Source organism: Onychostoma macrolepis, chromosome 18 (genome assembly GCF_012432095.1).
Source record: "Onychostoma macrolepis isolate SWU-2019 chromosome 18, ASM1243209v1, whole genome shotgun sequence".
Classification (NCBI taxonomy): domain Eukaryota; kingdom Metazoa; phylum Chordata; class Actinopteri; order Cypriniformes; family Cyprinidae; genus Onychostoma; species Onychostoma macrolepis.
The window spans coordinates 1309608-1323005 of NC_081172.1; the positions used below are offsets into that span (position 1 = coordinate 1309608).

The following is a 13398-nucleotide window of genomic DNA, read 5'->3' on the forward strand; positions in this document are numbered from 1 at the left end:
CATGATCCTTCAGAAATCATTCTAATATGTTGATTTGCTGCTCAACAAACATTTCTGATTATTATCAATGTTGAAAACAGTTGTGCTGCACAATATTTTTGTGGAAACTGTGACGCATCTTATTTTTCAGGATTCACAGATGAATAGAAAGTTCAAAAGTACAGCATTGATTTGAAATAGAACTCTTTTGTAACATTATAAATGCCTTTACTGACACTTTTGATCAATTTAATGCGTCTTTGAGTTACAAAGTATCAATTTGAGTAACTTGTAACTTAATCCAACAATTTGGTGCATCAAATATCTTTAAATAACAAAAATAATATTGGGGAAAATCTAATAAAAGCTGTCAAGATTAAATAGTCATTCAGTTCAAAGGTAAAACTAATATGTTTATTAATCTCTAAAATTAAATAAAATAAATAAAAACTGACTTCAAAATACACAAGCATACACAAATATTTGGTATAAAAAAATCAGTACTTTCCAATATGGAAATAAATTTAGCAGTGCATTCTATGAACGCTGTGTCTGATTCTGCCTTGGATTGTCAGAACTGAAGCATCTTTTGGAGCAGAATTCACATCTAGGACACTTGAAATGCTGTCTTGATAGGCGGCTCACTAGGTTTTGTAAGCGTGTCTGTGTGGATACGTGAATGCAATCAAAAGAAGCTGAAAAACATCAAAACAAAAAAGCCTTGTGGTAACAAACAGCAGTGAGAGGGACGGCTGAAACCAACACTTGCTGCTAGTGCGCCGTGGAAAATTACCAAAAACTTCCTCTCTCTATTATATTTTGTTATTATTATTCTAAATCAGTGCTATTGGTCATCGTCATGTCAATGATAAAAATCCACCCAGTGTTCATCATGACCTCTTTTTTAAATCAAGCCGTTCTCAGATTCTTAGCTGTGTGACGGTACACAGGCCAAGGCCCCTCCCACGATTAGCCCCGCCCTGAGTGAGCTGTCAATCAGTCCGCCATTGTTTCGACATTGCTCCCAAGTGATCGAGGTGTTTTGTTGTTGGATGTAATAATGAACATAGCAGTCGTGATTAACTCCCGACATCTGAGCCGCTGAAGACGCAGAGAATTAGCTTTGTTTTTGAAGGGAATATATTCTCCGATCTGCCTAAATGTGTTTACGTTCGCGCGAATCATTCGTGATCCAGCCTCTCCTAAAGAAGAAGTGAGTATAAGTTTTTTTTTAATGAATTTAGCAAATCGCCTTTCTTAATAATGTGCTAGTTAGCAAGTTCCGCGGCTAAATGCAGCTAAAGTTTACAGTCTCTCAGAGAACTGCACGTCACCCAACAGAAGAGAGGGGCGGGGTCAGCAGAGCTCATTAGCATTTAAAGGGACATGCACTAAAACGCCTTGCTGTGAACAGAGCTGTTTTGACAGGGTAAAATGGTGTTTTTTTATACTACCATTGAGAAATTTTAACCAAAGTATGTTATAGACTTTTCATTAAGACCCTAAAGAATCATATCAACTTGTGGAAAATGGCCATCCGATGACCCCTTTAACTCCATTTGAGCATGACTTCCAGAAAACATTAAGTGCACGTGTCTGATCATATATAAAGCCAAAATACCAACTCTGATGACATATTGTTTAATTATTGGGGACGACTTCCCCTTCCTATCTTAGTGCTTAGTGGTGTGCCATGGGCAGAAAAAAGGTTGAGAAACACTGGTCTAGAGAATCGAATTGATCCTGCTGCTGACTGTAATTGAAGTTCTGTGTGTGTGTGTGTGAGAGAGTGTGTGTGTGAGAGAGTGTGTGTGTGAGAGAGAGAGTGTGTGTGTGAGAGAGAGAGTGTGTGTGTGTAACCCTCTATGGACACCTTGGCAATTGAATCACCATTGGCTAGTAAATTTCTTAGTTTACTCGCCAGACTGATATATATATATATATATATATATATATATATATATCAGTCACTATCAGTGTGTGTGAAACAAAACGACAGCGAGTCGTGAACTTCACACTAGAGTTTACGGTACGTCAAATACAGGTGCGTTGCACATCCATTCAGATGAACTGAAAATGAAAATATCACAGATCGCTTGACGGAGAGTGAAACTCTGAAGCGCTCAGTCAGTGTGTTCCGCGAGTGAAAACATATCTGTGCTAAACTTATACATAGCCTCCAACTCACACACTGGCGAGTCAAATCTGAGAATTTATTAGCCTTTGGCTAATATTTGACATCATTTAGTCGCCCAGAGTGAAGATTTAGTTGCATATGCGAGTGATTTACCCGCAATGTAGAGGGTTGGTGTATGTGTGTGTGTGTGTGTGTGTGTGTGTGTGTGTGTGTGTCCTGGTGGGAACTTAAACCTGAATACACACAGACTCATGGGGGCTTGTGTCACAGTGGGGACCTAAATTGAGGTCCCCATGGGTACAAAAGGCTCATAAATCATACAGAATGAGTTTTTTTGAGAAAGTAAAAATGCTGAAAGTTTCCTGTAAGGTGTAGGGTTGGTGTAGGGCAATAGCACATACAGTTTGTACAGTATAAAAACCATTACGCCTATGGAGAGTCCCTACAAGGATAGCTGTCCAGACTGTGTGTATGCGCGTGAGTGTGTGCGCGTGAGTGTGTGTGTGTGTGTGTGTGTGTGTACCTGAAGACGGCGTCATGGGTGCAGCCACCAGGCCATTGACGTTGAAAGCTGCTATCTGCTGCATCTGAGCGGCGGCGATGGCAGCCATCGGGTTGAGATAGGATCCCTGCGTCGCTGCCATGAGCGCCGCCTGCTGCTGCTGCTGCTGCTGCTGCAGGATCTGCTGCACATCACACACACACACACACACAAATATCTCAACATACATTTACTGGAGACGCAAATTCACATCAAATGTTAACTAATATCAGCTAATGGGGTGAGAAAATGTACTATACAAAAATAAGAATAACTTAATTCAAAGGGAAAACAAGTTGTTTTGACCCTATTGGCAGATAATTGCTTCAAGCTTGAACTCAAATCCTCAGAAAGCAAGACTTAACGTCTTAAAGGATGCCGTTTCCCTGAAAAATTATCTAAAAATTCCCCATGCTTTTCACTTATTATTTCAAATCCTGATTGTAAAGTTCATAAAGATAATGAAGAAGATGAGCTAAACAAAGAACCTAAACATTAACAAATCCTAATTTATTTAAACAAGTTTAGGGGCCTATGAAATCCATTTTTATATTTTCCCAAATTCTGTTTCATTTTTCCAAAATTAATAAAAAAAAATTTTCTTTCTGGATTCCATTTTTTCCCTGTTTGAATTGTTCTAGATTTTTTTTCTTCCCCTGTTTGAATTGTTCTAGATTTTTTTTTCTTCCCCTGTTTGAATTTTTCTGGATATCATTTTAATGGTGAAACAAAATTTTAGTTATCAAAAAGCATGTCTAATTAATTGCAATAATGAAACATTTAATAATTTAACAACAATTTATTAAACGTTTAACAAAAATCAAATTAAAATATCAGAATAAATAGCATCTATAATCTTTTTGCGTTTTAATTTTCACAGACACTAGTCCATATCACAATTTGATTAAGTGTACAGCCCTATTTTTGATTTATTCATCCAAACTTTGCCAAATTCCGTGACATTCCGCTCGCATTAATTTAATTTAAATCAAATTTTTATGACTGGATTCTGTGATTCTGTCCATGTTTTCCACATCACTGAAATCATAAAGCTCTAGAGGTAGGCAATGACCACAGACATGGACAAATACACAGTTTAGTACAAAGCACAAACAGAACCTCATAAAGACTGGTAATGTGTGTGTGTGTGTGTGTGAGACTCACAGCGTGTGTGTAAGCTCCATACGCTCCAAACTGGATGGTCATGGGACTGAAGATGCCGAGCTGACCGGCCATCTGGTGCATCCGGCGCAGGGTCCGTTCCTTATCGGTGTCTGCAAACTTCACCACCAGACTGGAGGACGCGCCCTGAACACACACACACACACACACACACACACACACACACTCAACGTATATTCTCTGAAAGCAAGTCTTAAGCTCACAAATCGTTTTTTTATTTATATCTCACAATTCTGACTTTTTCCTCTGAATTCTGAGTTTGTATCTTGTTTAGTGTGTCTGCCATGGAATAAATATAAAAAAAGTCTTTTTTTTCTCAGAATTGCAGGTTTTTATCTTGCATTTCTGCATTTTATATCTCAGAATTCAGTTTATATTTTGCAATTCTGACTTTTTCTCGATTCATGCCACATAATAGAAAGACTGTAATTGTGACTTTTTCTTGCAATTCTTTATGTGTATCTGACAATTCTGACATTGTTAGAATTCTGAATTTATATCTCACAATAAGAAAGGTAATTGAGACTTTTTTTTTTTTATCTCTGATTTAAGATTTTATTAAAATGTATCAAATTAATTAGCTGTATCAAAATTTTATTAACATAATAATAATTATAAAGAAAAACTGTATTTAGCTTCTCAAGGCACTTAACATAATAAAACACACAATACAACTCGCTATATACTGTAAAAATGTAAACATATATATAAAAAACACAGTAAGTCTAAAAACAGAAAATAAATTAAAGAGTCAAATAAAAACTAATCTAAAAAACTAAACCAGAAGTCTATGAAACATCATTTATAAAAATTAAGTAAATGTATTTGTATATGTGATAATAAAATATTTGGTCCCATTTTATATTAGGTGGCCTTAACTACTATGCACTTACATTTAAATTAATCATTTGATACAATACACTTATTGTGTACATACATGTTTTTACATTGTACTTATATTTTGAAAAATACCTATATTTAATAACATCTGTAATTAATTTCTGTAATTACATTTATAATTACACTGTTGACCCGTCCCTTACACCTTGACCCACTCTTAAACCCACCCATACCACCAAACCTGTCCCTAACCTCACCCGTATCCCTCCTCAATAGCAGCAAAAGTGTTTTGTAATACAATATGACCACAATAAATACACTGTACTTATTTTTTGATGTAAGTACATAGTAGTTAAGGCCACCTAATATAAAGTGTGACCAAATAGTTTTTTTAAATAAAATAAAATAATAAATGACAGAAGAGTAAATGAAAATTAGGACAAGGTGTTACATATAATCCATATTTACTCTCAGTTATTATAAATGCAATAAAAATTCAATATTCTATGAACCTAAAAAAAAAGCAATGATATTATACATATTTTGTCCAAGTTACTGTAAAGGTGTGTGTGTTCAGTAGCATGTGTCTAAACTAGAAAGGTCAAATGTCACTGCTATTGATGAAGTTTTGATATCATGACAACACTAAACAAGGTGTGTATAATTCAGTCATAAAATAATGTGCTAGAAACACACTTCATGTACTGATACTAATGAAATCACACACACACACACACACACACACACTCTCTCTCTCTCTCTCTCTCTCTGTCACACACACACACACACACACACACGTGCGGGCGCGCACGCACGCAGAGGACTATTCCCGGACGCTCCTGTTTAATTACTGCAGTGGGACGCTGGAAACACACAAACACAAGGGCAGCTGGAGACGTGATTACAGACAGACCATAAAACAAACATAAAGAGAGCGAGATGATGGCGGCTACATCACAATCATCTCATTATGATGATGTCTGGACGTCTGCCATCCTGAAGGTTTAATAAATATCAGACGCTCTGAAGACTTGCTGAGGTCAGAAAGCGGCTCAAACACATCTACAAATCTATTTAATAGAATAGATACTATTATACTTTCTACTATTATTTTACATTCATTTTTATTTTTGTATTTTCAGTTTTCATTTTAGCTAAAATTTTAGATTTTTATTAGTTTGTTGTTTTTTATAAATATGTCTATATAGTTATTATCAATTTTTATTTCAGTTTTAGTGTTAGTTATTTTAGTAAATAAAGCTAAACTAATTAAAGATAGAAAATGTAGGCTTGGCAGATGGCTGAAATGAAACAAGTTTGTGTTTTTTGAATATATATTATTTTCTATTTATTTTATTCCATTTAACTTTTAAGTATCAATTTTTTTAAATGTATATATTTTCAGCTTTCATTTTAATTTAAGTTAAAGTCTTAGAAAATGTGTTGTGTGTTTTTGTCAGTTTTATTAGTTTGACTTTTCTGTAAATATGCCTATTTTTATTACATTTTTATTTTAGTTTTAGTTTTAATTATTTTAGTAAATCAAGATAATCTAAATGAAAATGAAAAATGTCGCCTCGGCTAATAGATTAAATAAAATAAGTTTGTGTTTTTTATATTTACGTCAAGTAAAATATTTTTTATTTTAAATTTTCAGCTTTCATTTTACTTTTAGTTAAAGTTTTGGTAATTTTGTGTTTTTGTCATTTTTCTTCTTTTTTTCTTTTTGTAAATATGTCTACATAGTTTTTGTTCGATTTATTTAAGTTTTAGTTATTTTAGTAAATCAAGTTAAACTAAATGAAAACTTATTTTATTACAAATAACACAAATGTATTTTTCAGTTTTAATAAAAATAACAGATTGTAACTTTATATAAAGGTCACATTAAAACAGTTTTAGACACTTTGTACCTTCATGCCTTTATCATTTGCTACTTTTTAAATGCCTTTTATGTTTCAATGTAACTTTTTACTTGTTACTTTCAATCTTTAACTGAGACTTCAGACTTTAAAACTATGATGACAAAAGTGTCAAGTTTAAATTTAATTTGCCAAAACAGAAAAAATGATGTAACAAGATCTGCCTTAAAGCATGAAACTCAAGTGGACAGAAGTCCATCACTACAAGCGTTTCCTGATGTTTTCTATCGGTTTTGTCCAGATGGCAGCAGGTGTTTGTGAAACAGCCGTTTTCTTGCCGCTGAAAGCCACAAACAAACACGATCATCATCCGCTGCTGGATCTGGTATGAAATGAATTTGCTGAATTCGATAAGCGGCAGCGGGAGCCGTCATCTCTGACAATCCCGGCCGAGCTTCACAAAACTAATCTCATTTGAGGAGAGAAAGTGTTTGACTTCAGAAGAGCATCTAGATTCAATTTCACACCGGCCGTCGAGATTTACATAGCAGAGAAATAAAAAACAATAACTGGAAATATAATTGCAGAACTGGACAGAATGGAAGTGAAAAAAGTGGGAAAAAAACAAACAAAAAAAACATTCCGTTTTTACCACAATAAAAAAGCAAAATCACTGACCTTTACATATTCAAGTTCTTAAAAAGAAAAAAAAAATTCACCCCAACATTTCACCCCAATCAAAATCAAAAGAAATCAAAATAAATTATATTTTGCATCAATACATTTTTCAGATTATCGTTGCCTTGTTTTCATACCATATGAGAACATTTTTCGCATAAATGTTCTGTAATTTGTCCAGATCTTTGACTTTTTTGTAATTCTCATTATTCTCAGTGGTGATTCATTACTAATATACATTACTTTTGACTGTACTAAAGTAAAATATACAATACATAAGACAATTTATATACAACATTAATATAAATATATTAATAAATAAATAAATATATATATACACACACACAGTATATATTGTTTCCTATTTTTTTGCTTTACAGTACATTACAATGTGGTAATGAAAATTTGAAGGAAAAATGTATTTCTTTGTCATGAAAACATTTTCATTACTTGAAATAAACTTAAATAAAATACAACCCGAATTCTGGAAATGTTGGGACGTTTTTTAAAATTTGAATAAAATGAAAACTAAAAGGCTTTGAAATCAAATGAGCCAATCAATATTTTATTCAGAATAGAATATAGATAACATAACAAATGTTTAAACTGAGAAATTTTACAATTTTATGCACAAAATGAGCTCATTTCAAATGTGATGCCTTCTACAGGTCTCAGAATAGTTGGGACGGGGGCATGTTTACTATGGTGTAGCATCTCTTCTTCTTTTCAAAACAGTTTGAAGACGTCTGGGCATCGAGGTTATGAGTTTCTGGAGTTTTGGTGTTGGAATTTGGTCCCATTCTTGCCTGATATAGGTTTCCAGCTGCTGAAGAGTTTGTGGTCGTCATATTTTTCATTTAATGATGCTCCAAATGTTGTCTATAGGTGAAAGATCTGGACTGTAGGCAGGCCAATTCAGCACCCGGACTCTTCTACTACGAAGCCATGCTGTTGTAATAGCTGCAGTATGTGGTTTTGCATTGTCCTGCTGAAATACAAGTCTTCTGGAGGGGAGCATATGTTGCTCTAAAACCTTTATTAAGTGTACAATATATCAGCATTCATAGTGCCTTCCAAAACATGCAAGCTGCCCATACCGTATGCACTTATGCACCCCCATACCATCAGAGATGCTGGCTTTTGAACTGAATGCTGATAACATGCTGGAAGGTCTCCCTCCTCTTTAGCCCGGAGAACATGGCATCCGTGATTTACAACAAGAATGTCAAAATTGGGCTCATCTGACCATAGAACACTTTTCCAAACAGTCCATTTTAAATGAGCCTTGGCCCACAGGACACGACAGCGCTTCGGGACCATGTTCACATATGGCTTCCTTTTTGTATGACAGAGCTTTAGTTGGCATCTGCAGATGGCACGGCGGATTGTGTTTATCGACAGTGGTTTCTGGAAGTATTCCTGGGCCTATTTAGTAAAGTCAATGACAGAATCATGCCGATGAGTGATGCAGTGTCGTCTGAGGGCCCGAAGACCACGGGCATCCAACAAAGGTCTTCAGCCTTGTCCCTTACGCACAGAGATTTCTCCAGTTTCTCTGAATCTTTTGATGATGTTATGCACTGTAGATGATGAGATTTTTTCGTTGTTTTTAAAGCATTCCACAATCTTTTTACACACTCTTGCACAGATTGGAGAGCCTCTGCCCATCTTTATTTCTGAGAGACTCTGCCTCTCTAAGACATCCCTTTAATGTTACAGACCTAATGTCAATTAACTTAATTAGTTGCTAGATGTTCTCCCAGCTGAATCCTTTCAAAATTTCTTGCTTTTTTAGCCCTTTGTTGCCCCCGTGCTTTTTGAGACCTGTAGTAGGCATCAAATTTGAAATGAGCTCATTTAGTGGATAAAAGTGTAAAATTTCTCTGTTTAAACATTTGTTATGTTCTCTATGTTCTATTGTGAATAAAATATTGACTCATGTGATTTGAAAGTCTTTTAGTTTTCATTTTATTCAAATTTAAAAAACGTCCCATCATTTCTGGAATTCGGGTTATATTTTTATTAATATATTAAAATAGATTTTATTATTTTGAAATAAAATAAAACATAAAAAAAGCATAACTTACTTTATTTCAGCTATAGCTGCCAAAGCAACATTTCCAATTTTTGTTCAGTTTAATGTGAAGTACAAAAACAACTAAAACTAAATAAGCACACACACACACACACACACACACACACGCTGCGCTGTAGTCTGTCTGTTGACTCAGTATTTCAGCAGAATCAGCTCAACACCTCAACCTCTCAACAACTATAAACTCCAGGCAAAATCTCAGCTTTTTCCAGCTCGTCTGCATTTCTGAGCTCCGGTGTGGATCCAGCCTTGAGGACAGATGTACAAACTAGATTTTAATTAAAGTCAACTAGCCTGCGGTTTGCCTGAACAGCTAGTCAATCTTAAGTACAGCCGGTGTATTAGATGGTTTGTGGTGACTAGATGAACTTCACACACAGACCGTCACACAGCAAACATGTCTGTACTGAAAAACACAACAACACACACACTGTTCAACATCAATGCTTAACTAGTAGTGCTGGACAACTAGTTGACCAACCCGGCCTGTTTCTACTCTAACACGACTCAGAGCTGCTGATGTTCCTGAGACCTTCAGATCTGATCCTGTTTACAGTTTTTTTTCAGCTGCTTACACACATTTTCAAAACCTTGCCTCTTTTTTTCAAAACTTTACACACAAATCCAAGAACTGCACGCACAAAATGCCTCACATCTCTTGTAAATGAAGCACTGCATTCAAAATATCACAAAAGCAAACATTTGCAAACACCTTTGCCACAATATTAATCCCTGTTAGGTGTTGTGTGTGTTACATAGAGAACTGTGTGTTGTTCTTTGCAAAAAGTGTTTTATGAAATTTAAAACTGAGTCAAAGGCTGAGAATTAGTGTCTGGTTTTGCAGATTTGGTGTGTGATTCTGCTGTTTGAGAGTCAGCTTTCAGAAACTGTGTGACAAGTAAAGATTTTGTGTGTAAGCAGTTGAAAAAAACTTTAATACAGTCACTCATTACACCTGGATATATCTACGCACACGAGCGATCATCCATCCATCCTGTTCATATAATCACATGCATGTCAGACTAAAAAACACAATACAAGTCACCAAATTAAAAAAAATGAAACAAATAAATAAGTAGGCTAAATTTACATTTGTCTGCATTTAAGCAGAAGCCTTTAATTACGAGAAACAAAAATCCAATCAAATGTGTCAAAATCTTGACAAGTAGCACAGCAGAATGTATATTGAATGCACAACACATTGGTAAAGTTGTTTAGCCAAAAACGTTTTCAACAAGAGACGTTTTTATCCAAATTTTGAAATATGCTACAAGTTTCGTTCACACCAAGAATGATAACTATAACTGCATAACCAAAAAGTTTTGATAATCATATGTACTCTATGAGAACAGCAATGTCCAAACTACAAAAAAAGTTTATTCTGAAACTATTTTCATTCAGATATTGCTAGTAAATTTCACAAATAATTTCAAGGAAATCAACACATTGAATTAACACAAAACTCTGAAGTAGAAGGAATTTCTGCAATAGTAATTTTTTTGTGTAAAAAAATAATAAAATATTATTTATAATTTAATTTAAATAAAATAAGTTTTATTTAAAACTTTGATATCGTTGGAATCACTTTCAGAGCGATTTTCTTTCCAGCTGATGAACAATAAAAACACTGATAGCAATCAGAATCCATCAGACTATAAAGAACTCGAGCATTTAAAGATAAAACTGCAGCGCGCTTATAATAAACAGAAGGTTCTCATGCACAATACTGCATATCATTATAGCTATTGTTCTTGGTATGAACAGGCCTTAATTACTGAATTTCATCATGAATATATAACTGTACGGCTGCACACTTAAGTGTACAATAACAATAATTGTATTATACAATTTAAAACATTGTCAGCCAGGTCATTTTCTCTCTCACACAATATAAAATATAAATAAATAAATAAAATAAGTCATTCAAACACAATCATCCAATGATTAAACTACGACCCAACCACACTTCTACATCCTCATACATCCCCTTTACATCACCGTCTAAAATGAATTTCAACTCAGCTGTAGTTCTTCTCTGAAGACGCACAGCATGAGCTGTGATGAATAAGTGTTTTTATAGAGCAGACTGTGTTTAAGACACACACACACACACAAGTGTTGAATATGCATCAAGTTTCTGGCTTGGACATGATTTGCTGAACATTGTTTGGACGGTTAATCAGAGACGAATCCTCAGTTTTAGTTCTTTATTGTTGGTCCATATGAGACAGAAGGAGGCTATGAGCTGCTCCAGCAGTGTGTGTGTGTGTGTGTGTGAGAGAGAGAGAGAGAGAGTGTGTGTGTGTGTGACGCTCACCGGCATCGTCTGTCCGCCGTGGAGACTGTTAATCGCAGCCTGGGCTTCTGCATGACTGGAAAACTTCACAAAAGCACAGCCTGTGGAGAGAAACAAACAGAGAGAGGTTAGTTAACTAGTCATGTGAAGGCTGAAAGATTTCATTAGTACTAGTCATATGGTTTCTGCTGAGTCAGTAGAATCAACTAGTTGAAATACTGCCATGGTTCATGAAATAAATGCAATAAGCAAAAGAAAAATTGTGGTAACTTGGTGTCATTATGTTAACATAACTACTGTTCAAAAGTTTGGAATCTGTAAGTGTTTTTTTTTAAAGAAATTAATACTTTTATTAATTAAGGATGCATTAAATTGATCAAAAGTGACAGTAAAGACATTTATACTGTTAGAAAAGATTTCTATTTCAAATAAATGCTGTTCTTTTGAACTTTCTATTCATCCGTGAATCCTGAAAAATAAAATGTATCATGGTTTCCACAAAAATATATGACAGTAAGTATTTCTTTGTAAGCAGAGCAGAAAAGAAACTAAAGCAGTTCTGCTGATTCCACGGGAAGTGCTGTGTTTCCCTGCTGTGATTTGTGCTGGTTTTGGTTGGTTTGTTTGGAAAGAGTGAATCTGAGTGAACTAGAAGGATTCAAACAGATTTACCCATCATGACGTCCCTAGTACAGACAGAGAGTTAAAGGATTTACTACGGTAACAAAAACTTAGACTGACACAAATACTTCACATACACGTTAATTATAACGACTGTAATGACTAACATAAACCCTTTTTCAAAATGCTTTTTTTTGTGTGTATTTTAGGAATTAAAAAACAAATTTAGTTTGTGAAGCCAAGCCATGATGTACATAACATATTTACTTTAATATAATTATTTAATTGATACATATTTTAAATATATTTATTACATTTGTGTGTGTGTGTGTGTGTGTGTGTGAGTGTATAAATAATTAAAATTAACAATTGAAATAATTGAAAAAATGATATATAAAGGTGCTGGTCATATAATTAGAATATCATCAAAAAGTTGATTTATTTCACTAATTCCATTCAAAAAGTGAAACTTGTATATTATATTCATTCATTACACACAGACTGATATATTTCAAATGTTTATTTCTTTTAATTTTGATGATTATAACTGACAACTAAGGAAAATCCCAAATTCAGTATCTCAGAAAATTAGAATATTACTTAAGACCAATACAAAGAAAGGGTTTTTAGAAATCTTGGCCAACTGAAAAGTATGAAAATGAAAAGTATGAGCACTCAATACTTAGTTGGGGCTCCTTTTGCCTGAATTACTGCAGCAATGCGGCGTGGCATGGAGTCGATCAGTCTGTGGCACTGCTCAGGTGTTATGAGAGCCCAGGTTGCTCTGATAGTGGCCTTCAGCTCTTCTGCATTGTTGGGTCTGGCATATCGCATCTTCCTCTTCACAATACCCCATAGATTTTCTATGGGGTTAAGGTCAGCGAGTTTGCTGGCCAATTAAGAACAGGGATACCATGGTCCTTAAACCAGATACTGGTTGCTTTGACACTGCGTGCAGGTGCCAAGTCCTGTTGGAAAATGAAATCTGCATCTCCATAAAGTTGGTCAGCAGCAGGAAGCATGAAGTGCTCTAAAACTTCCTGGTATATGGCTGTGTTGACCTTGGACCTCAGAAAACACAGTGGACCAGCAGATGACATGGCACCCCAAACCATCACTGACTGTGGAAACTTTACACTGGACCTCAAGCAACGTGGATTGTGTGCC

At 34.9% G+C, this 13398-nt stretch overlaps 1 protein-coding gene across 3 annotated transcripts in view; it reads right to left on the reverse strand.

Annotated features, from left to right (window-relative positions):
- The window catches only part of celf6 (CUGBP Elav-like family member 6), a 131558-nt gene that overhangs the window by 23824 nt on the left and 94336 nt on the right, over window positions 1–13398 (reverse strand). For all 3 annotated transcript variants that reach the window (XM_058752000.1, XM_058751999.1, XM_058751998.1), the window contains 3 exons: window positions 11632–11711; window positions 3822–3965; window positions 2640–2802 (listed from right to left, as the gene is read on the reverse strand). In XM_058752000.1, the coding sequence (XP_058607983.1) occupies window positions 2640–2802; window positions 3822–3965; window positions 11632–11711 (387 nt within the window). The remainder of the gene's footprint in view (window positions 1–2639; window positions 2803–3821; window positions 3966–11631; window positions 11712–13398) is intronic.